This window comes from Eumetopias jubatus, unplaced genomic scaffold (genome assembly GCF_037043125.1).
Source record: "Eumetopias jubatus isolate StellerSeaLion01/CBP00866 unplaced genomic scaffold, mEumJub1_p1.0 scaffold_11, whole genome shotgun sequence".
NCBI classification, from domain to species: Eukaryota; Metazoa; Chordata; class Mammalia; order Carnivora; family Otariidae; genus Eumetopias; species Eumetopias jubatus.
In genome coordinates, this window is record NW_028274817.1 from 35,520,783 (window position 1) to 35,545,930 (window position 25,148).

The 25,148-nt window shown below is 41.1% G+C and overlaps 1 protein-coding gene across 1 annotated transcript in view; it reads left to right on the forward strand.

Annotated features, from left to right (window-relative positions):
- The first annotated feature begins 595 nt into the window (after positions 1-595).
- DCX (doublecortin) overlaps positions 596-25,148 on the forward strand; it is a 130,646-nt gene continuing 106,093 nt past the window's right edge. Inside the window, exons 1-2 of the mRNA XM_088028540.1 lie at positions 596-738; positions 22,293-22,678. Of these exons, the coding sequence (XP_087884666.1) occupies positions 596-738; positions 22,293-22,678 (529 nt within the window). The remainder of the gene's footprint in view (positions 739-22,292; positions 22,679-25,148) is intronic.

The following is a 25,148-nucleotide window of genomic DNA, read 5'->3' on the forward strand; positions in this document are numbered from 1 at the left end:
TACCAGTTAATTTATCCATCAGTCATTGGAGGACATTTGTGTTGTTTCCAGTTTTTGGCATTTATGAATAGCACTGCCATAAACATTCATGAACAGGATTTTTTTTCATGTATTGTATTGTTATTTAATATTTTCTCTCTGTCTTAGTTTTAACATCCCAAATTGTAAGTTTTTTGTGGGATTTTATAATCGATGGCTATTTAGACTTATACATTGATTAATTTCTTCGTTCCCTGTGGCAGACCACATTTTCCAAAGATAGAGGCAACCATATCTTCAATTGCACATGTTCTGCGGTGAGAACTTACCACACCCCCTTCAAGAGGTAGGGCCTAATTCTTCCCATCTTGAATCTGAGATGGCCTTAGCGACTCGTACTCCTCAATAGAAGGCGGTGGGAGTGACACTGTGTGACTTCTGAGATGAGATAAGAGAAGGCCACACAGCGGCCACCTGGTTCTCTTGGAATGCTCACTCTCTGCACACTCCAACGGAGTGGCCATTTGTAGGTGCTCTAACTAACTATAGTCTCCTCTAAGCAGTCTTTGACGTATCCCAGCTCACATGCCAGATATATGGGTGAAGAAACCTCTGGATGCTTCCAGTCCTCAGGCGTCTGAGTCATACGCAGACATTCCAGACTTTCCAGCTGAGGCCTCAGACATCAGAAAACAGAGACAAGCCATTCTTGCTGTGTACACGGGTTTTTACGTGGACAGAAGTTTTCATTTCTCTAGGGTAAATATCTGTAAGTGGGATTCTTCGGTCACATAGTAAGTGTACGTTTAAATTTACAAGAAGCCACCAAACTGTTTTCAAGGGTGGCTGCACAGTTTTGCATTCCCACTAGTAATATATGAGATTTCCAGTTGCTTGCAATCTTCACCAGCCTTTGGGCTTGTCATCATTTTTTATTTTAGCCATTCTAATAAGTGTGCAGTGATATCTCCTTGTGGCTTTAATTTGCATTTCCCTAATGGAAAATGATGCAGAGCATTTTTTTCACGTTCTTATTTGCCATCTGCATATCCTTTTTAGTAAAATGCTCAAGATTTCTGTTTTTTTTTAATCAGTTGCTTCAGACTGACATTTAAAAAAAAATCAACTCTGATAATATCCCATGTCTCTTCTTCCCTCCAACATCACCCTTATTTCTCATTTGATTTTCCGATCAGTTTTTCTTCTTGGTGCGCCTTCAGCGAGGTTTGACAAATGCCTTTACCTGTGGAAACTAAACTCCTACGAAGTGACACAGTATAATCGTCACCCCAGAAACTTCCCTCGTGCCCCTTCCAATTATTCCCTGCCTCCTCTCCCCACCCAAAGTAATCAGTGCTCTGCTTTTTTGCCCACCACTGATTTTGCATGATATAAGTGGAATCATGCAAAATGTATTCTTTTGTGTAACCCTTCTTTATTTAACATGGTTCGGAGATTCATCCATCTTGCATGGACCAGGACTTCCTTCCTGTTTATTGCTGGGTAGTATTCCATTGTCTGAATAGGGCCACGGTTTATTAATCTGTTCCTCTATGGATGAACACCTGGGCTCTTTTCAGTTTGGGCTATTATGAATAAAGCTGCTGTGAACCATCATGTACAAATCTTTTGCTGGATATACATTTGCATTGATCTTGGATAAACACCCAGTCGTTCCACTGCTGGGTCATAAAGACAGATATATACGTAACAGTATAAGCAACTGCCGTATCTTTTTCCAAATGTAGAGAAATCTTTCTGTGGAAGATGCCTTAGGCGCCTCCGACTCCCGGGTTTCCCAGGAATAGAAGTGCCCTTTGTTGTGGAAATTGTGGGGGTGGAATATTCCCACCCCCTTCCTGGATCCGAATTGATTCAAGAATATATGTGCCTCTCGTAACAGCTCTGCTCTCACAGCTGTCAGCCCTGGTCAGGGGGAGGCGGCGAGGTTTAATTATAATGCTTCTGACAGTTTCTGAGCAGAAAGCCCAGTGCCTGCTGCACCAACAGCTGAGCTCAGCCTGAAGCTGCCGGGCTGAAAACTCACCTCCCCGTTTCTGGCTCTTCTTCAATAGGGCTGCTTAATGGGCCAAGAATTTCGTGTTTCCACATGCTCCGTGTGCCGGTCAGGTGCAGGTTGCAGGCGCTCTCCAGCCCAAGAGGCTCGGATCACTTTCCTTCTCTTAACCATTGGCTTAGCTGCCGTGCAGGCTACAGCTCAACACAACTCAAGTTCTCAGAGCTCATCACATTTGAACAGGCATCTCCTGGCTGGCTCTGCTCATGGGCTTCTGGGATCCACTAATACGTCCCCAGACATCTTTCTCCCACGGCCGATTGGGAGAGCAGGAGCACCAAGATGCTCTGGGAGCGGGTGGGGGGGCACTTTTGTTTATCCCCTTCCAGAAATTCTTTTTCCTTCCCCTCAGAGCTCTTCAGCAGTGTCTCCTTTATGGCACTGACCTTTTTCGACCCTGTATCATCACATCTTTGAAGTCATTTGTTCACTTAATGCCCCACCAGGTTCCAGAAAGAATCTGAACTGATTTGGTAAGAAGAAATCAAATACAATAGATATAAATTAAAAGTGGAATGGAAGAAAAATGAGGGCGGGAACATAAATGGAACCTGGCATGCTATTTTTATATGGTTCTGAACCTTCCTGGCAAATAGTGCCCTAAGGAAAGTACTATTTTATTCATCTTTGTATTTCTTTTTTTTTTAAAGATTTATTTATTTATTTGAGAGAGAGACAGAGAGAGAGCATGGCAGGCGGGAGTGGCAGAGGGAGAGGGAGAAGTAGATTCCCTGCTGAGCAGAGCCTGACATGGGACTGGATCCCACAACCCCGAGATCATGACTTGAGATGAAACCAAGAGTCAGCTTCCCAACTGACTGAGACACCCAGGTACCCCTCATCTTTGTATTTCTAACAAGGCCTGGCCCATTGTGTTTTTAAAAGACAACTTCATTGAGATATAATTTATGTGTTATAAAATTCACCCATTTAAATGTAAAATTCGACAGATTTTAGTATATTCACAGAGCTGTGAAATCATCATCCCAATCCATTTTGGAAGATTTTAACCACCCCACAAAGAAACCCCATACCCATTAGCAGTCACTTCCCATTCCCCCTACCCCTAAACCTGGGCAACCATTAGTTTGTTTTCTGTCCCTATGGATTTGCCCATTCTGGATTTTTCATGTAAATGGACTCATACAGCCTATGGCCTTTTGTGCCCTCCTCTACTTAGCATAATATTTTCATGGTTCATCTATGTTGTAACACATCTCAGTACTTGATTTCTTTTTATGGCTGCATAATATTCCATTGTAGGGATATAACACATGTGGTTTATCCATTCATCTGTTGATCAGAATTTAGGTTTTCTCCACCATTTGGCTATTATGAATAATGCTGCTATGCACATTTATGTACAAGTGTTTCTGTGTATGTATGTTTTCATTTTTCTTGGGCATATACCTGGCAATGGAATTGCTGGAATATCTAGTAACTCTGTGTTTAGTTATTTGAGGAACTGCCAGACTGTTTTCCATGGTGGCTGCACCATTTTACATCACCAGTGCATGAGGGTTCCAATTTCTCCACATTCTGGCCAATACTTGTCATTATCTGTCTTTATGATTCTTCCATCCTAGTGGGTGTGAAGCAGTATCTCAATTTGGTTTTGATTTGCACTTCCCTAATGACCAGCGATGCCGAGCCTCTTTTCATGCGCTTATTGGCCATTACGCTATCTTATTTGGAGGAATGTCTATCATATCCTTTGCTCATTTTTAATTGGGTAATTTGTTGATTTCCTTTGAGTTGCAGGAGTTTTTATATATCTTATCATACAAGTCTCTTGTCAGCTATATGATTTGCCAATGTTTTCTCCTATTCTGCAGGTTGTCCTTTTACTTTCTCTTCAAATGATGCTGTCATTTGAAGCTCAAATGTTTTTAATTTTGACGAAGTCCAAGGTATCTATTTTTTCCTTTGTCATTTCTGCTTCCGATGTTGTTTGTAAGAAGGTTTTGCTTAGGGCGCCTGGGTGGCTCAGTCGGTTAAGTGGCCAACTCTTGATTGCAGGCTCAGGTCATGATCTTGGGGTGCTGAGATGGATGGAGCCCCTCATCAGGCTCCATGCTCAGCGAGGAATTGGAGGGAGCCTGCCTGAGATTCTCTCCCTCTCCTACTGCCCTGCCCTCTGCTTGTGTGAGCTCTCTCTCTAAAATAAATAAATAAATAAATAAATAAATAAATAAATCTTTAAAAAAAGGTTTTGTTTAACTGAGGTTCACGAATCATCCGGCCCTTTCTTGCACAGACCAGACGTGCAAATGTTTATTTACAACAACAGCTACCATGTGTTACGTGCTTGCTTTATGCTTGTTAGTATGCCAGGCACTGTCCAGAGGGTATTGATGTCAGTGATGGCAACAGTAGTAGCTGATTTTATTGAGCTCTTATACGAATGGTGTCATTTATTCCTCGCACCAAATCTTTGAGGTAAATAGAAATATGTCTATTTTACAGATCGAGAAACTGAGGATCATAGACATTATTTGCATATGATGCCTAGAGTTGCTGTATCCATCTTCTGGCCACGAATCCAGGCATTGACATCAAGCTGCAAGGGACAGAAGGCAAATATGGAAAGGACCAGCTATTGATGAGATACTGAATTAAAAGCCAAATAATAAGATCAACCACCACATTAATAGCTGACATTTATTGAGCACTTAACAAGAGTTATCTTGTTTAGTATCACAGCAGTTCTGGGGCGCCTGGATGGCTCAGTCAGTTAAGCATCTGCCTTCGCCTCAGGTCATGATCCCAGGGTCCTGGGATGGAGCCCTATGTTGGGCTCCTTGCTCAGCGGGGAGTCTGCTTCTCCCTCTGCCCCTCCCCCCTGCTCATGATCACTCTCTCTCAAATAGATAAATGAAATCTTTTTAAAAAAAATCACAGCATTTCTTTGAGGAAAAAGGTACTATGACCCCACAGTGAGGCTCAGGAATGTTAAGTACTAAAGCAGACTTTATTGGTCCTTTCCACTCTTCCTCACTAATAAAACCTTGATTTTTTCACCTTCCTTAGGGTAGTCACGATTATTTGGGGGGAGGGGCGTGGAACTCTTTCCAATCCTGAGGAGGTGAATCGTGATTAATTTTAGCCAACCAGGGATCTCATTCCCCTTGCCAATAATTGGTTTCTGCATGGAAATGGAACTAATCCTAGCCAATGGGACTTGAATGGAGGTCTGCTGAGGGATTTCTAGGAAAGATTTTCACTGAGAATAAAAAGACGCTCATGGGAAGAAAGGTCTTTCCTGTTACTTAAAGTGGATGGTTCTGCACATGATGCCTAGAATATCTGTAACCTCGTGGCTCATACAAGCGGACATTGATGACAAACTGGGGAGGGCAGAGGGAATATACGGAAAGCACCAGTTTCCTGATGAGCCCCTGAATTGAGAACCCTGTAATTGTCCCCAGATTTGTTGTTTAAGCCACTTTTCATCAATTGTTCTTTCACTGGCAGCTATATTCATCCTGTGCATTTATCCACATACGTAGGTAGTAAATGGCAAAGCTAAGAATCAAACCAAGGTCTGTCTGACTCCAAAGTTCATGAGCTTACTCACTATATAACATGTCTCTGTTTGAATTGGTAAGCTTGCAATGCAGGATTAACAGCCAGTGATATTATATCATATAAGATCCTGTGGGATAGAAATCATTTTGTATTGGCAAAAAGTATATGTATAAATTTAGAAGAGAAACTTAGAATCTTAGATGTCCCGATCCAAACTCCCACTTGGTGTAGGACTTCCCTCTTTAGCATCTCTAACTGACGATCCTTCCAGTCTACTTAAATATTTCCAGTGGAGAGGCAGTAACTGTAATGGAGAAAAGTTAGACTTTGGAATCTGAGCTGAACCTGACTCCTGACGACTACTACCTTGGCCTTTTGGAGTCTATATTTGTAAAATGGGCGCCATAATAGTCCATCGAGGTTGTGGTGATGGTTACTACAATAAATATAAAATTTCTGACATGAAATAGATTGTAGAGAGTCACTATCTCATAAGGAAGTCATTCTTCTCTTGAATGTATAGTCATTTCTTTCTTTTTTTTAAAGATTTTTTGTTTATTTATTTGACAGAGAGAGAAACACAGCGAAAGAGGGAACACAAGCAGGGGGAGTGGGAGAGGGAGAAGCAGGCTTCCTGCGGAGCAGGGAGCCCTATGCAGGGCTCGATCCCAGGACCCTGGGATCATGACCTGAGCAAAAGGCAGACGCTTAACGACTGAGCCACCCAGGCGCCCCGAATGTGTAGTCATTTCTAATGAAAAGAAGTTGAGCTCCTACCCAAACACCTGGGAAGACTGGATAACAAAATCCTCCTTTTTGAGGGCTAAAGAATTTGGAAGGGTGCTAGCCGATACTAAGAGTAGCAATTATATCATTCTATAGGCAGAGGAAGCCTTGGGGTCCCATCTGACATTTGCTCTTTTAACTCCCAAATTTGGATTATATGGAAGATTGTATTTTCCCACAAAACCATAACAGTATCTCTCACCTCATGTGTTCTTAAACTATGATCTCAATATTCCTCCCGCTGATGGGGTGGGCTTTATGTTTCTTTCCCTCAAGTCTGGGTAGTGGCTTAATGACTGCTCCATTCACTTACATGCAGTACAAGTGAGGTTATCTTATTTCTGAAGCTAGTTCATCATAAAGATACAGCTTCTTTGACACAGCCACCATGCCCAACTAGCCCACGTAGGGAGACCACATAGACAGGTTCAATATGGAGGGGACCCGAGGCCCTCAGGTGACAGGCAGCATCAACTACCAGACATGTGAGCTAGCCTCGAGGTGGCTCCAGCCGCTAGCCTCTGAGTATTCCAGGTGAGGCCCCAGACATTATGGAGCATCCCTGCTGTGCCCTGTCCAAATTCCTGACCCACAGAATCCATGGCCATAATAAATGGTTGATTGACACTTCTAAGTTTTCAGGTAATTCGTTACGTAGCCATGGCAACTGTACTAGGTGACATACACACAAAAATTCAATAACATATCTGTAGGATAATTTTTAACCGTAGCTCTATAAATCATAGTTAGTATTTAATATCACCACCTATGGGCTCCGAATTTTGTATCCATTATTTCATTTAATTTTTGCAAAATTCCTACAGGGTTGGCCCTATGCGTATTTACGTTTTGTAGCTGAGTAAACCGAAGCTCAGTGAGATTCAATAACTTGCTTGGAGTCATGCAGCTAAAGTCCATACTCTTTCCGCTATGTCACATGGCTTCTTAGGAGAGAACTATATTTTAAATATGGAACAAAAGATAGAATCTCTAGGGTTTGATTACAGAAACCTTACTCAGATTTCCCATGCTTGTCCCTCCCAGCTTCCATAAAGCCACTTTCACTAAATGCCTGTAATTACTGCATTAGCTTCTAGTTGGTTTCTCTGCTTTCAGATTTTCGGGGTACAAAGTCCTGTACTTTCTACCTCATTGAGCTTCCTAAAATGCCAATGTGGGTCTGTCTCTCACCCATGTCTTTAACTTACTAGCTTCGTCCAAAAGCCCCCTTCTTTTCCAAACGTCTCCATCAGGAATGCCAATTCTTCAAAGACAAGGATCTTCCACTTCCTCTTTGTCTTTTCTTTTTATAAAAATATTTTGTTTATTTATTTGCGAGAGAGAGAGAGAGGGCACAAGCAGGGGGAGGGGCAGAGGGAGAGGGAGCCTGATGCGGGACTCCATCCCAGGACCCTGACATCATGATCCGAAGGCAGACGCTCAACCAAGTGAGCCACCCAGGTGCCCCACTTTTCCTCTTCTCATCGTTGCTCCCTTCAGTGCCTGCCCAGAGCCTGGCAGAGCAGAGGCTCAGGAAATACTTTGTGAAATGAAATCTCTTGAGAACACTATCATATAGGTCAGTTTTCTGCCTTCTTTCATTTTGTTCCACACAGGATATTTTAGACCAGGAATGGATCTCTTTCTAGAATTTGTTTCCTGGGATTTAAACTAAGCCAGTGACCGGAGACATCCCTCATGTCCTTCTAAACTGGAAAAATGACCTAAGCATTCACATTCCCTTTGTTGATGTAGAGTGAGAACAGAATGTTTTGCCTGGTTTGAGCAAAATTTTTTCTTGTTTAAAAATTTTATTTTATTTATTTGTCAGAGAGAGAAAGCGAGCACTCACAAGCAGGGTGAGCGGCAGGCAGAGGGATTAGCAGGGTCCCCACTGAACAGGGAACCTGATGCAGGACTTGATCCCAGGACACCGGGATCGTGACCTGAGCCAAAGGCAGACGCTCAACCAACTGAGCCACCCAGGCATCCCAGTTTGAGCCAAATTTATGGGTAATACCTTTCACTGAACTGATACTTGCCAAACCTTCTCCCAGGTTAGAGATAGGTTGCATCTCATATTTTTTACAATTAATTTTTAATTCTGTAAATAGTACACAAATGATTTCTCACTGTTTCGTTGACACCATTACTTTCCACAAATTATGTTTCTTTTTGCCGAAGTATGTTCTCTAATAATTATTTCTAAGAGTTTCTGTGGTTGGTAAGGATTCTGGGTTCACCTCTGCCCAAAATGGCTTTATTTCTCTCTCCCACTTATAAAATAGTTTGACTTGGTATTAAATCTGAGGTTCAACATTATTTTCACCCAACAATTTGAAGATATGCTCCATTGCTTTCATGTCTGTTGTTGTTAATGGCAAGTCTGATGTCAAACTTTTTCTTGTTCCATTGTAGGTGATCTTTACTTTATCTTTCAAGGTTTTCAGTATTTTCCCATTATCTTTGATGCACCAAAATTACACTGTGATGTGTCTAGGTTTAAAGTTTTTTTTTTTAAAGATTTTATTTATTTATTTGAGAGAGAGAGAATGAGAGACAGAGAGCACGAGAGGGAAAGGGGTCAGAGGGAGAAGCAGACTCCCTGCTGAGCGGGGAGCCTGATGTGGGACTTGATCCCGGGACTCCAGGATCATGACCCGAGCCGAAGGCAGTCGCTTAACCAACTGAGCCACCCAGGTGCCCTAAAGTTTGTTTTTTTTAAAAATTGCCATTCTTGTTTTTATAAGTCCTCCTCCTTGTCACTTAAAGGGTCCTTTCAATCTGAGTATTCATGACTTCAATTCGAGGAAGTGTTTTTGTTTTGGTTTTTTGTTTTGCTATTTATTCTTCAGATATTGATTCCCATCTATTCTTTTAACTTTTATTCAGTGGAACTCCTATTAGACAAATGTGGAAATTTCTTGATTGGTCTGTCCTTCATGCATCTCACCTTTTCTTTACTACTTTCCACCATTCTATCCTTTATCCTATGCTTTGGGAGAATGCATCAGCGCAATTTTCCAGCTCATTGATTTGATTTCACTTATATCCATTACAAATCTTTTTTCAGTCCATTTACTTACATTTTAATTGTATCCATGGTATTTATTTTTTAAAATTTCTTATTTTTTTCATATTTACCTGTTATTGTTTCAAAACTACTTGTTCTTTCATAGATGTGATCTCTTACCATTCTAAAATTATTATGATGATTTTTTACTTATGTTCTGAGAAATTTTTCTCTCAAGACCATTTGTCTAATGAAAGTCTTTTTATTTGTTGAGTTTATTGTCCATATTTCATGTTATTTTCTTTGTTTAAATGTTTGATGATTCTCTTATTATATGCTTCTCTCTGTGGTTGAGATTTCTTTTGAGACTATCTGTTCTGTCTGTTTGGGCAACCTGTTTTGGAGAATAGAGGGAAAGGTAGAGCTGCTGTTTCCAATCAGAGTGGGTGAGCTGGAGAACATGCCATGAGAAGGGCACCTTGATAAATCTGTGTGCCTCTCTAATTTTCATAAATGCTGCTTGGCCAGTGCCTGTCACCCAACATACTAGACTATCTCACTGCCTTAAGCTCCCATACTTATTGCTTTCACTTCAAGAGAGATCCCTCTGTTACCGCATGTGGTGGCAAAAGGAATGGGCAAAATTTGAGTCTTCTGGCTTTTCTTCCTGGGATACTGAGTAGTTGCCTCTAAGACAGCTCCTTCGTCTTAGTTTTTACCTTTTGGCATGGAGAGCTTCTGTGGTGCTTTCATCATCTGTAAGAATACTCTACTGTGCTCTCCCATGTGTGTCCCAAGCTGTGGTTTCCTTCATTAATCAGAACCCATCTACTCCTTATCTTTCACATGTCCCTCTCAGGAGCCTGTCAAGAGTGATTTCAAGCATGACTATGTATTGAATCATTTTTGTTGTTGTTGTTGTGGTTGTATCAGGCATAATAGAGAAAGGGAAGAAACTGTAAACAGCGGTGGCTCAAGAAGATATAAGCTTATTTCTCTATTACATAAACAAAGTTTGAAAAGAAGTTTCTCAGGGATGATATGGTTGCCCTGTGATCACCAGGCTCCAGTCTATCTTGTCATTCTGCCATTCTCAAAACCTGCCTTCCACTTCCGGGTGCAACATGGCTGCTTGCACACAAATCATATCAGTCACGTTTCAGCCAGTAGGGAGAAGGAAAGGCAAAGAAGGGGGTCATCCCTCCCTCTATGGATACTTCTTATATGTTGTACATGATACTTCTATATTCTGGGAGTCTGTATTTTTACAGACAATACATATAAAAAATAAATAAATACATATAAATGTATTTTTATACACACCATGCATACTGCAAGGAAATTTACATATGATGTTTCATTTATTCCTTAAAACAACCTTTATCGTATCCCCATTTTATAGATAAACTCCACTAATTTGCTCAAGGTCATACGAGGAATAACTGGGATCCCAAGTCAGATCTGACTCCAAAGTTTACCTTATTAGGTTCTTTCCACTATGCCTTTGGCTGTACATTAGAATGACTAGGGTAGCTTTAAAAAGTATTAATGCTTGGGAACTACACCAGATCAATTAAATCACAGTCAAGAATAGTTTGTAAAAGCCTCCCATTTGATTCTATTGTGAAGGCAGAGTTGAGCACTACTGCACTTTCTAACTAGTTTTTTTTCCCTTCTTTTCTTTGCCCGTGTATGTTTTATATCAAATATTTTGATTACCTGATTGCTAATGCTGCTTATGTTTTTACATGTCTGTGTAATTTTTCATTATTTTGAAGAAATACTGACAATTCATATTTTATTCAAACTAAAAAAGTCATTGAGAAATATAACAGACTTGCAAAAGTATACAGATTTTGAAAATCTATGTACTCAATCATATTAACAGATTACAGAAGAAAAAAAATCACATGATCAAATCGATGCATGCAGAAAAAACATTTGACAAAATTCAACATCCATTCTTTATTTTTTTGAAAGCCCTCAGAAAACTCTAGGAATAGGGAAGAATTTGCTCCATTTGATAAAGAACATCTACCAAAAAAAAAAAAAAAGAAGAAAAAGAAGAAGAACTTACAGTTAGTATCACACTTAATGATGAGAGGCTAAATGTTTTCCAGCTAAAGACTGGGAACAAGTTAAGGATGTCCATTCTCACCACTGCTCTTCAATATAGAACTATAAGAAGATTTGGCCCCAGGCAATAAGGTAAAAAATGAAATAAAAGGTATTCTGATTGGAAAGGAATAAAGCCATGTCTTTTTGCAGATGACATGATCTACATAGAAAATCACAAGACAATTACAAAAAATCTTGTGGAGCTAATAAGCGAATTCAGCACATTGGCAAAGCGTCAGGTCAATATACAAAAATCAATTGCACTTCTATTTACTAACAACGAACATGCAGAAAGCAAAATTTTAAGTATGATACCATACACAATCCCTTAAAAAATCTTAGGGATATATCTAACAAGACATGTATGGGATGTGTATGCTGAAAATTATAAAACACTGAGGAAAGAAATCAAAGAAGATATAAATAAATGGAGAGACATGTCATGTACATGGATTGGAAGACTCAGTATAGAAAGACGTCAATTCTCTTCTAACTGGTAGATAGGTTTAACCCAATTCCTACCAAAAATCTTGCCGAGGTATTTGATAGATACAGACAAGGTTATAAAATTTCTATGGAAAGGCAAAGGACCTAGAATAGCCAAAACAATTTTGAAAAAGAGTAAAATGGGAGGAATCAGTTTACCTGATTTCAAAACTTTTTTTTATAGTTACAGTAATCAGGATGGTTTGATATTGGAGGAGGGATAGACACACAAATCCATGGGCTAGAATAGAGAATACAGAAATAGACTCACATAAATATATTCAATTGACTTTTGATGAAGGTGAAAAAACAACTCAATGGAGGAAAGATAATCTTTTTAATGAATGGTGCTGGAACAACTGCATAGCCATAAACAAAAAATATGAACCACAATCTAAACTTCACAGCTTAAACAAAAATGAACTCAAAATGGATCATAGATTTAAATGTAAAGCATACATCTATAAAACTTTTAGAATATAACATAGGAGAAAACTTCAGGACCTAGGCTTTATGAAGAGTTCCTAGACACAACACCAAAAGCACAATCCATAAACAACAAAAGACTCCCAATAGCCAAAGCAATCGAGAAATTGTTGGAGGTAAGAATAAAGCTGGCGATAACATGCTCCTGGATTTCAGACTATACCCCATAGCTAGAGTAATCAAAACAGTATGGTACCGGCACAAGAACACACAGACTAATGGAACAGAACAGAGAGCCCAGAAAGAAACCCAAACTTATATGGTCAATTAATCTATGACAAAGGAGGCAAGAATATACAATGGGGAAAAGACAGTTTCTTCAGTATATGGTGCTGGGAAAACAGACAGCTACATGCAAAGGAATGAAACTGGACCACCTTTTAACACCACACACAAAAGTAAACTCAAAATGGATTAAAGATCTAAATGTGAGACCTGAACCATAAAAATCCTAGAAGAAAACACAGGTAGTAACTTCTCTGACATTAGCAACATTTTTCTAGATAGGTCTCCTAAAGGCAAGGGAAACAAAAGCAAAAATAAACAAATGAGACTACATCAAAATAAAAAAGCTTCTGCACAGCAAGGGAAACCAACAGCAAGACAAAAAGGCAATCTAATGAATGGGAGAAGATATTTGCAAATGATCTATCCAGTAAGGGGTTAATATCCAAAATATATAAAGAATTTAAGCAACTCAACACCAAAAAAAAAAAAAAAAAAAAAACCAACCAAACAAACAAACCCAAACGATCCTATTTAAAAAATGGGCAGAGGACCTGAATAGACATTTTTCCAAAGAAGACATCCAGATGGCCCATAGACACATGAAAAGATGCTCAACGTCACTGTCGGGAAAATTCAAAGCAAAACCACAATGAGGTATCACCTTACACCTGTCAGAATGGCTAGAGTATTAATAATAAAAAAAAGAAATGACAAGCTTTGGCGAGGATGTGGAGAAAAAGGAACCCTTGTGCACTGTTGGTGGGAATATAAGTTAGTGCAGCCCCTGTGGGAAACAGTGTGGAAGGGCACCTGGGTGGCTCAGTGGGTTAAGCCTCTGCCTTCGGCTCAGGTCATGATTCCAGAGTCCCGGAATCGAGTCCTGGGATCAAGCCCCGAATCAGGCTCCCTGCTCAGTGGGGCGTCTGCTTCTCCCTCTGCCCCTCACCCAGCTTGTGTTCTCTCTTTCTCGCTCTCGCTCTCGTGCTCTCTCTCTCCATCTCAAATAAATAAGTAAAATCTTTTAAAAAGAAAACAGTAAGGAGTTGCCTCAAAAAATTAAAAATAGACCATATAATCCAATAATTCCACTACTGGGTATTTACACAAAGAAAATGAAAAAATTTATCTGAAAAGATAGAGGCACTCTCATGTTTATTGCGGCATTGTTTATAATAGCCAAGACATGGAAACAACCCAAGTGCCCATTGATAGGTGAATGGATAAAGAAGATGTGGTACACACACACACGCCCCTATAAAAAAAGATGAGATCTTGCCATTTGCAACAACATGGATGGACCTAGAGGGCATTATGCTAAGTGAAATAAGTGAGACTGAGAAAAGACAAATAACATGTGATTTCACTCATATGTGGAATCTCAAAAACAAAACAAATGAATAAGCAAACGAAAAGCAGAATCAGATCTATAAACACAGAGAACAAACTGATAGGGAGATGGGCAAAATGAGTAAAGGAGAACGGGAGATCCAGGCTTCCAGTTATGGAATGAATTAGTCACGGGAAAAAGAGGCACAGCATAAGGAATATAGTCAATGATACTGTAATAGCGTTGTACGGTGACAGATGAGAGCTACTCTTGTGGTGAAAACAGCATAACGTACAGAGGTATCGAATCACTATATTGCACACCTGAAACTAAAAAATCTTTTTAAAAAGCACAATCCTTAAAATAAAAAATAAATTAAGACTTGTGCTCTATGGAAGACCATGTCAAGAGGATGAAAAAACAAGCAACAGTCTGAGAGAATATATTTGCAAACCACATATCTGACAAAGGACATAACTAGAATATATAATAAACTCTCAAAACTCAACATTAAAAAATGGGGGTGCCTGGCTGGCTCTGTTGGTGGAGCAGGAGACTCTTGATCTCGAAGGTTCTAAGTTTGAGTCCCATGTTGGGTGTAGAGATTACATAAAGATAAAATCTTTAAGCAAACAAACAAACAAACCCCGGCAATTCAATTAGGAAATGAGCAAAAGGCACAGAGTCATCTCCCTGAAGAAGATACACAGTTGGAAAATAAGCACATGAAAGATATTCAACACTATGACACATTAGGGAAATGCAAATTAAAACCATAAAGGGATATCACGACACATCTATTAGAATGGCTAAAATAAAAATCTCAAATGCTGGCGAGGATGCACTGGAACTGGATCTCTCATACATTGCTGGTGAGAAAGTAAAATTTTAAGTCACTCGGGAAGAAAGTTTAGCAGTTTCTTATAAAATTAAACATACAAGTATCGTATGACTCCGCAGTTGCTCTCCTGGGCATTTCATTACCAGAGAAATGAAAACTTACGGCTGCGCAGAAATCTGTGCACCACCACTTACACTTAACGCTCATTTATTCTATTTCACTGTGTATAACATTCCACGTATGAATAACTGCTGATCAAATTAGTATGCTGATGATGGGCGTTTGGGTTGTTTTCATTTTTCCACATTTCAAATAATACTTTTATAAATGTCCTTGTAACGGTCTCTTTGAACCCATGTGTGAGCATTCCTCTTGCATGGGTATCCAGGAATGAAATTTCTGGGTCATAGATTGATACCTACTTTCAAATCTACTAGCTACTGCCCAAAACTGCTCTCCAAAATTGTACCAATTTATGTTTCCTTCAACATTGTATGAGTTCCAGCTGTTTTTTTTGTCTTTGCCATATTTAAAAAATTTCTACCAATCTCACGGTTGCAAAATATGTAATTTCTGTTTTAACTTGGATTTCCCTAGTTATGTGTGAGGTTGAGCATATTTTCACATGTTTATTGGCCATTCCAGGTTTTCTCTCCTATGAACAGCCTGGACTAATCCTTTGCTCGTTTATTTTTTCTATTGGAGATTTGCCTTTGCTTTATTGATATAACTTTATATTATATATTTCAGGACATTAATCCTTGTTTGTTATATAAAATTCAAATATCTTTTCTCAATTTGTTACTTATCGTTTAATGCAAGCATTAAATGCTGTCTTTCACCTTCAGATGCTTTAAATTTTCATGCAATCAAATTTACAAATATTTTCCTATAAGATTCCTGCTTTTTCATCTTGGTTGAAAAAAAGTCTTTTTTTTTTTTAAACCACAAAGATTTAAAGAGAATCTCCCATATTTTAGTCTAATAATTATAAAGTTCTGTTCTTTATATTCAGGACTTTAAGACATCTGGAGTTTATTTTATGTATGTTGTGAGGTGTGGATCTAATTTAATTTTTTTTCCATATGAGAGTTAATTGTCCCAAACCAGCTATTGAATATTCCATGCTTCCCTTACTGAATCCAATTTAAAAATCCCCAAACCTACTATGTGTTAGACATTGTTCTAGGCATTTTGAATACAGTATTAAAAACAAACAGGGGTGCCTGGGTGGCTCAGTCGGTTAAGGGTCCGACTCTTGATTTCAGCTCAGGTCATGATCCCAGGGTCATGAGATCGAGCCCCACAGGATTCTGCACTCAGCGAGGAGTCTGCTTGAGACTCTCTCCCTCTCCCTCTGCCCTTCCTCCCTCTCATACACACACACACACACACACTCTCTCTCTCTCTCTCTCTCTCTCTCTCTCTCAAATAAATAAATAAACCCTAAAAAATAAAAACAAAAATATTGCTATTGGTATGGTGAATTGTATTTTATTAAAGCTGTTAGAATATTCCTGCCCTTGTGGAGCTTATATTCTACTTGGCAAGATATATAACAAACATAATAAATAGGTATATTATGTAGTATGCTGGAAGACGATAATTGTTATGGAAAAAACAGAGCAGGAGAAGATAAATTGGGGCCGGTTCCTTGAGCGGGAAAGTTGTAACTTTAAATAGATGGTCTATGTTGGTCTTGTCGAGAAGTTGCTATTGGGGCAAAGATTTGAAAGAAGTGAAGGAGATGCCCTATGAGTATTTGAGGGAAAATAAAAACTAATACTTTTACCATATATACTATGTGCCAGGGTTTGTTCCAAGCACTTTACATGTATTTACTCATTTAACCCTTATAATAACAGATATTTCACAACAACCGATATTTATGAATTTCACAAAAATTTCTGTTGGGGTTTTTATTGGATTTTCTTCATATATAGAGATTACTTTGGGGAGGGTTGATACCTTTACAACACTGCCTCTTGCCATCCATAAGCATGGTCGGGTTCTACATTTATTCACAGTTTCTGTTGTGTTCCTCAATCATTTTACGATTTTCTCAATAAAGGTTCTGTACACATTTGTTAGATTTATTCCTATGTACTTTATCGTTTTGTGGTCCCCGTAAACAGTTTGTATATATTTTCAACTTCGCTTCCTGTTGCTTACCCTGCCCCACCCCAGATCCCACTCTCTGTGTGGTTTTTTTTTTTTAGTGAATATACTCTAGTGATTGTGTGTGTGTGTGTGTGTGTGTGTGTGTGTGTGTGTGTGTAATGAATGGTCTTGCTACCTGACCCTGCTCTTTAAGCTGGGTTTGATTAACCCAGACAGACCACAACATATCATGAACGATCTAAGCCTTTCCCCTTCATGATTTTTGCAAAATACATATTCTTGTCCTGTCTCCTCAATGAGTCTTTAAGCTCCCTGGGGGCAGTGAGTGTGAGCACATGGGAATGACTCAAAAAGGTCTTACTGCTACTTTTCCCACAATGGGGTTGCTGTACTTTTTCTTCAATTTCTTCACTCCATTGAGCCCTCAACCATGACTCTCCCTTGATCTTCAAAGTTGACTTCCATACATAAAGATGCACTTTCTCCCTGGACTCACGCCTGAGCTCTTTTCTGTCAGTGATTCCTCTCCTTTGAGGAAGTGAAAGAAAAATCTTGATGAGTAGCTGAGAGCTCTTTGAGAGGAAATACGTTTGTGAGATGATTTAGCCCAGTTTTTGCAAAAGGTTGATCCACAAAACATTAGTCTATGAGATAGAAAAAACCTGGAAAAAGAGGTTCTGAGCTTTTTAAAAAATTTTTATTTATTTATTTGAGAGATTGAGAGAGAGAAAGAGAGAGCACAGCAGGGGGAGCGTCAGAGGGAGAGAGAAGCAGGCTCCCCGCTGGAAGCTGGGCTCCATCCCAGGACCCCGGATCCTGACCTGAGCTGAAGGCAGATGCTTAACGACTGAGCCACCCAGGTGCCCCTGGGTTGTTGTTGTTGTTGTTTTTAAAGCAGGAAGCCCTTTATACTAAATTGCCTTTTTGGAGACAAATGCCATATTTTATGCATATTAAAGGAGAAGTTTTATGGTAAAGAAAACAAATTTTGTTTATCCCCCCACTTTTTAAAAATTTTTGACCAAAGAACCATTTTTGTTTGTTTTTAAAGACCACTTGGTAACATCCACATACCTCACACAGGGACACCTTGATCTTGTTCACCCATCTGCTCTTTGATGGATATAAACAAACGAAATCATCTACCCCAGACTGTCTCCTAAAGACATTTCGCGGCTTCCACAGTAGTGTTGTGAAGCCTATATCATGAGGAAATCCCTTCTAAAATCTATTCTAAATCCTTTATTTTTTTATCCATTATTTTATCCATCCATTCTTCTATCCTCCCCAGAAAATTTAAAAAAATTGAGTTCCGATACAAAACCAATCGCCATATATTTATGAAACGCTTATGATGTGCAATAAAAATGTTAAGACATTCAGGGACGCCTGGGTGGCTCAGTCGGTTAAGCATCTGCCTTCAGCTCGGGTCGTGATCCCGGGGTCCTGGGATCGAGTCCTGTGTCGGGCTCCTTGCTCAGCAGGAAGCCTGCTTCTCCCTCTGCCTGTCGCTTCCCCTGCTTGTGATCGCTTGCTCTCTCTCTTTCTCTCTCTCTGACAAATAAATAAATAAAATCATTAAAAAATTTAAAGACATTCCCCTTGCTGGACAAGAAAGCTACAACCATTGTCTGGAATTTCCATATTTCCCTGCCCTTATTCCTTCATATGTGTCGGCCCTTGACCTGAATAACCCTGATCTTTCCGAAGATGGCCACAGTGTAAGGCAGAAACAAATGGAAGAGAACACACCGGACACAGGCGACCCCCTGAGGTAGTTATTTAGAAGCCAGAAGAACAGCAGCAAGGTGGGCAGCCTTGACTAGGCAGGTTGCACACGGAAGCTATCTACCCCACTAACACAGAGATCTTAGGCTTGCTTTGCCAACACCTTCCCAAAAAGGGATGTCACTTTTTTTTATCCCACTTTGAGGCATCTTACAGTAAAACACATGCACCAAAAAATGCTTACCTATTCATCATCAACAGCTATATCTGAAAAGGAGGGTTAATTGTATTAGGAATCAGATAGAAGATCATTAAGGAGCCTGCTATTAGCTCTGAGTTTTCTGGAAGCCAAGTCACAATGGAGTCATGGTAGTTGAAGACTCTACCTGTTAATACACGTAGTCTCAGTTGTGAAGACGGTAGCCCACCCCTCCTTTACTCTCTCACCTTTCTCTTCTTTTGTCTTATAGTTTGATCTGCTTTAATAAATTTAATGTGGTTGCTTCCTTCCCTTTTTCTAACATATTTGATATAAAGAAGGCATTTCATAACCAATAGGAAATTTGAGGAGTCATTAATATTCATCTTGTAGCCATCAGACTCACTTCACATGGAAACGCCTCTGGGTTGGATTCGAACTCACAAACTCTCATAGGTAAATGCCACAGATCCCATTAACCAGAATATTACAGCAAGCTAAAAGGTCTTTGGGGTCTTTTTTCCTACATCATCCCCCATGAAATTCTGGAACTCTTTTCCCTTGTCTTGTCCTTCTTGTTCTTCCTCGTAGTCTACTCCACTGACCTTAATTCAAAAACGACCAGGGGTTGGATGCATGAACTAAGGATGCCTTCAAGAACATTCAGGTTTGATTGTTTTGTCTCAAGAAGGTGAGAGGAAGAGAGCTACAATTTCTAAGAAGCCTGGTTTGACTACCTGAGTCTGATCCCCAGGCAGATTAGGCCAAGGTTTTGGCCAAGTGAAATTGCCAATTCCCTTTAAAAAGGGGGTGTGTGGGGGGGGCTAGCACATTGCTCATTAGAACATTCTGCACTTGCCTGTGCAATCTTTTTGCTACCCTGCCATTTCCTGTTGGTTATAAATGAAACCTTTCTAGCTGTTAATGCAGCCTGAGAATCGAAAAAAAAAAGCATGTAATTAATCTTGGGAGTTGGGGGGATTCACTAAGCCTGAGTTATAGGGGAGAAGCTGGACAAGGCACTAGGACCTAGAAGGCATCTATCCACCCTGGCAGGAATTTCTTGCTTGGAGCTCAGACAACAAAGGCATAGAGAGATTGGTTTTCTTTCTCTCAGCATCTCCACCCAACCAGCAGAAAACCGGTGAGTGGGGCTTTCAGTGATTTTCAGGCAGAATGTAACAGATGCCAAGCGGGAAAAGCACAAGGCAACGCGCTTGCTCTAGCTCTCTCTCTCTCTTTCTTTCCTTCTCCTTTTTTTTTCCCTTAAATTTTATTTTACCTTATTCTATCGGATTTCTTCCTAAGCCTCTACTTGGGATTTTCCTTTGGAAAAGTGAGTTTGATGTTCATTTGTTTTCACTGTGTTGTTGATTTAGAATAATACCACCCGTGATCCTAAAGCAAAGCCAAGTGTTACTGGCATGCCTGGGGAAATGCTTGCTACTTGTCTTGAGGAGGTGGGGTCTCTCACCACTGCAGGTTGTCTGACAGAGACAATGCTGAGCTCAGCACAGGTCATGGTGACATTGGAAGAAAAGGGGGATAGAGCCTGGCAAGCCTCCTAGGCACCAGTCCTCCTTTATCTCCTGTTCTCCTGGTCCCTTGCAAATATCTCGATGTGGCAGTGTGTAGCAGCTGAGCCCTGCTTGCTCTGTGAGTCTTTTTATCCCCATCTGTGAGATGCATGTTAATAGTTGGGTTCCTAGGCTGTGGTCACTACCTCTGCTAACGCTCGAGGCTTCTGTTGTGTTTGGTTTCATGTTTTGATTTCTCTCCTTTTTTCCTCCCTCCCTCCCTCCCTCCCTTTCTCCCTTCCTTCCTTCCTTCCTCCCTTCCTCCCTTCCTTCCTTTCTTCCTTCCTTCCTTCCTTCCTCCCTTCCTCCCTTCCTTCCTTCCTTCCTTTCTTCCTCCCTTCCTCCCTTCCTCCCTTCCTTCCTTCCTTCCTTCCTTCCTCCCTTCCTCCCTTCCTTCCTTTCTTCCTCCCTTCCTCCCTCCCTTCCTTCCTTTCTTCCTCCCTTCCTTCCTTTCTTCCTCCCTTCCTCCCTTCCTCCCTTCCTTCCTTTCTTCCTCCCTTCCTCCCTTCCTTCCTTTCTTCCTCCCTTCCTCCCTTCCTCCCTTCCTTCCTTTCTTCCTCCCTTCCTCCCTTCCTTCCTTTCTTCCTCCCTTCCTCCCTTCCTTCCTTTCTTCCTCCCTCCCTCCCTCCCTTCCTTCCTTCCTTCCTTCCTTCCTTCCTTCCTCTTCCTTCCTTCCTTTCTTTCTTTCTTGTTCAGCAGAAGGGGAAAAAACAAATCTGACAAATGACCATCTTTTGCCTCAGCTAATGCACCTGGGCGATAGACAAGTTTGGGGGTGAATTGCTTTTGTGAGGGGCAAAATGCCCCTTCGGTCAGGGTAGAAATCCGGAACAATGAAAGGTGTGCTTGTTTCGAAAGGTCCCATATGCTTTCCAGGGACTCACTGGGGAATCTTTCAACAATTAAATTATTCCATTAAGGGGTGGGGCTGCCTCATTGGGGAGGGATAAAGCACATATTAAAAGAAAAAGAAGAAAGAAAGAAAAGGATTTTGTGACCAAATGGTACCAGGGGGAAAGCAGAGCTAATAACTTGTTAAATAACTGATTTTTCTAATCCTTTTTTTTCCAGCTTATTTCTTATGATTGTCGGATAGCTGCACCAGCTTGGTGGGGAAAGGGTTTGATGAATAACACAAAGACACTAGCTATTCTCTGGAGGCTGTCCCTTTAAAGGAGAATCCTGGTTTATTGGGGGGGGAGGGGAGGTACACATTAGCCTAGGAAAGGGGGTTTGGAATAAAATGAAAAACCTTCCCCTCCATAGTCATTTTACTGAAGCACAAAGATTGCTTCCTAAACTGGAGATGCCAACCTCAGCCAGCGCCTTCTATTCTCTTCAAGGGGATTCTGTCAGGCTAAGGATTCATTTACAACTGTTAGTCATGTGGGCATGTGTGAGGAAACAGATGCCAGTTCTAATGTATTTAGCCCGAAGTTACAATTTGATAGGAGCCACTGTCAAGAAGTCCCAGGATTTCAAGCGATTTCAAAATCCCTCCCTCTCCCCTGTTTGGAACAGTGCCCAGAGTGCCTCCCTCCCTATCTCTTACCCCAACCCCCTCCAACACCAGCACCCCCCCAGCCCCTCCTTCTTCTCTATTAAGATCAATATTCCTGCAGGTCAGGGGCAAGCAGCAGATGGGTCACGGGCTTTTTTCAACCAGTTCTTTTTACAAGCAGCAGATTGCAGAACTGGATCTGACTAATACTTGAATTCCTTTCTTTTTTTTTTTTCTTCCTCCCTCCCCCTTTTTCTTTGCCTCTTTTCACCCCCCCCCCCTTTGTCCCACACTCAGGTCTCTGAGGTTCCACCAAAATATGGAACTTGATTTTGGACATTTTGACGAAAGAGATAAGACATCCAGGAACATGCGAGGCTCACGAATGAATGGGCTGCCCAGCCCCACTCACAGCGCCCATTGTAGCTTCTACCGAACCAGAACCTTGCAGGCACTGAGCAATGAGAAGAAAGCCAAGAAGGTACGTTTCTACCGCAATGGGGACCGCTACTTCAAGGGGATTGTGTACGCTGTGTCCTCTGACCGTTTTCGCAGTTTCGACGCCTTGCTGGCTGACCTGACTCGATCTCTGTCTGACAACATCAACCTGCCTCAGGGAGTGCGTTACATTTACACCATTGATGGATCCAGGAAAATCGGAAGCATGGATGAACTGGAGGAAGGTAATGCAAGGGTGGTGGCTCTTGGTGGGAGGTGGCGTCCTTGGCCGTGCTTACATCTCTTGGAGTACCCTGAAAAAAAGATTCGGGAATGGATTTGTCAGAACGCCAGGTTGATGCTGCGACTGCTGAGTCCATAGGCATTGACGGGGCCATTAGCCATTATCCTACTCGGCCTTTAGCCCCTGCTGGCGTTGAAGCGTGGATGGTGGGGACAATGCATTGTGCTTATCTGCCAGGGTATACAAAGGAAAATCTGAATTGTGTCATTTACTCTAGATCTTGTTCATAATTAATTCTAAGTAGCATTATTGAGGCAGACCACGAACTCATTAGGGCTGGAAAATGAGGAAGGAACTTCGGTCGGGTTCACAGAAAGATAGCCAGATATCCTTTGGACTGCTTGTGCATTGCAACGCATGGAAATACGCCCCCTAAAAGCAGGACTTCCTGGTCCTATTCACAAAGGATTATACTTTTAGGTAAGTGGTCACTGCTCAGCTGTCGCTTCTAAAAAGCCCACTCCAGGGTGTGTCCCTTAAGCTGAGGTCATTGTGAGAAATACCAAAGAAAGCTGGAGGTATGTCTGGTATTTTAATAAAGACTCTTCCTATTAGAATAGGAACTGACTCACTGTACCTAAATCCCTTTAAAGCCTCTCTAGACTTCGGTTTTACAGTTGAATGTTATGATGAGGTTGCTGAGAACCAAACAACCTGTGTACCCACTAAAAAATAAGGGAAGTCTCAGCTCTTACCAAAGCCTGCTCATCCATGATGCATTTTTTGTGTGTGTGTGGTTATTTAGAAAATAGATCTTGGGACAGGTGCTTAATATTTTACTGTGTCGAGTCAGTCATATTGTGGATGCCTCCCTATGCCCACCTTTAAATGGCTATAACATGTAACGAACTGATAATACAAATGGCCCTCCCCCTGGCCTCTCCCCAACTCTCTAGCCCTCCCTCCTCCCCCTCTTCCATTCCCTAAGCACAGGTGAGTTTAGAGCAGGCAGATCTCTCGGGAAACCAAATTATGAAACAGCCAACAGGGAATGGGAATCAGCACATTAAACGACTTGGTGTGGGAGGGCCCCGCCTCCGCTTCACCGCTTCTAGGTTTCTTGTGCTCTTAGACAAAGGAGCGTGAGGGCTTCCCTTGCACGAGACCGCGTTCTCGCACATTGCTTGCTGTTTCTCAAGTCAGGTCAACTAATTTGGGGCCAGTTCCTTATAAGCGACAGTGTCCCTATGGCTACTGGATCTGGGTCTCAGGGTTCAAGTCTGAGGTTTTTCCACATAGCTGACCTTGAAAAGCAATGCTGAGAAGGCTGTTGGATCGTGTGCTGGATGGCCAGGCAGAGGTTAATCCTAGGCTTTTTCTGCACATTGAAGGATTGAGTATCCTAGCCCATGTCTGGAAGGAGAGTAAGGGCAAACTGGAAGGACTTGGAGTGAGGTTAAGGGAGCTGTCCAACAGAGTAATTGATACGGTGTGTGTCTTTTGTCACCGTGCAATCCATATCTCGGGTGAATTTGAGGGGTGTCTCCGGAATCATTGTCACAAACAAAGCACCTTGAATCACCCAGCGTGTCCTCATTTCCCTGAGCTGTGATTTTTTAAAGACTGTGACAGATGCCAGGGCAGAATTCTGAACCCAGGGACATTGTATTCAGAGTAGGAATTAAAATGTTCTCGTGTCTGTTATAAGAGAAGTATCATGCACACATTTCCCCCCACAAATCCACTTTTTAACACACCTTGCTCAAGGACAAGCCCTTGATATTGATTTTTCTTCCTGGATGTGTGTGTGTGTGTGTGTGTGTGTGTGTGTTTTGTGATAATCTCAGTTCAAAAGAGATAATAAATGTAATTTTGAAGACTGCACCCTTTCTCCTGACCCTTTTGAGTCCTGCTAGATTGGATTCCTCCCCTGGGTGCATGGTAGTACTTACTGGGTATGTAGAATGTAAATTAGGTTCAGTTGCATTTATTCATATATCACCTACAACCACAAGCTGCAGTGGGCCTCAACCCCCTCCCAGTCTTGAGTACTGCTTGTGCGGTCAAGGCAATTCTGGGGTATCTCTAGGCTAGTGTTGAGAAATGTGACCAGTTCTCCCACCGCTGCAGAGTCAGATGAGAATAAGGAAGATAAAGAGGAAAAAGTTTTTTCTCTCCTGTTTTGTCCTCTGGAACTACTCTTCTGGGAATGGAGGACAGAAGTCCCTCACTTTGTTCACCACTGGAAGAGGCTGAATGAAAGATTAAAAACATTCATACACATTGCTCCCCAAGAGACTTCACACTGGAAAAGTTTGGAAAGATCCCTGATGAAGAATGAGAGGCAGGGGGTTCTAGTCTTAGAGGTAGAAAGTTATCACAGGAAAAGAAGTCTTTGGAATCAGATTTGTTGCCAATCCAAGATCTGCCACCTGCTAGCTCGTGTGACCTTGGGGAAACCAGTTAGACTC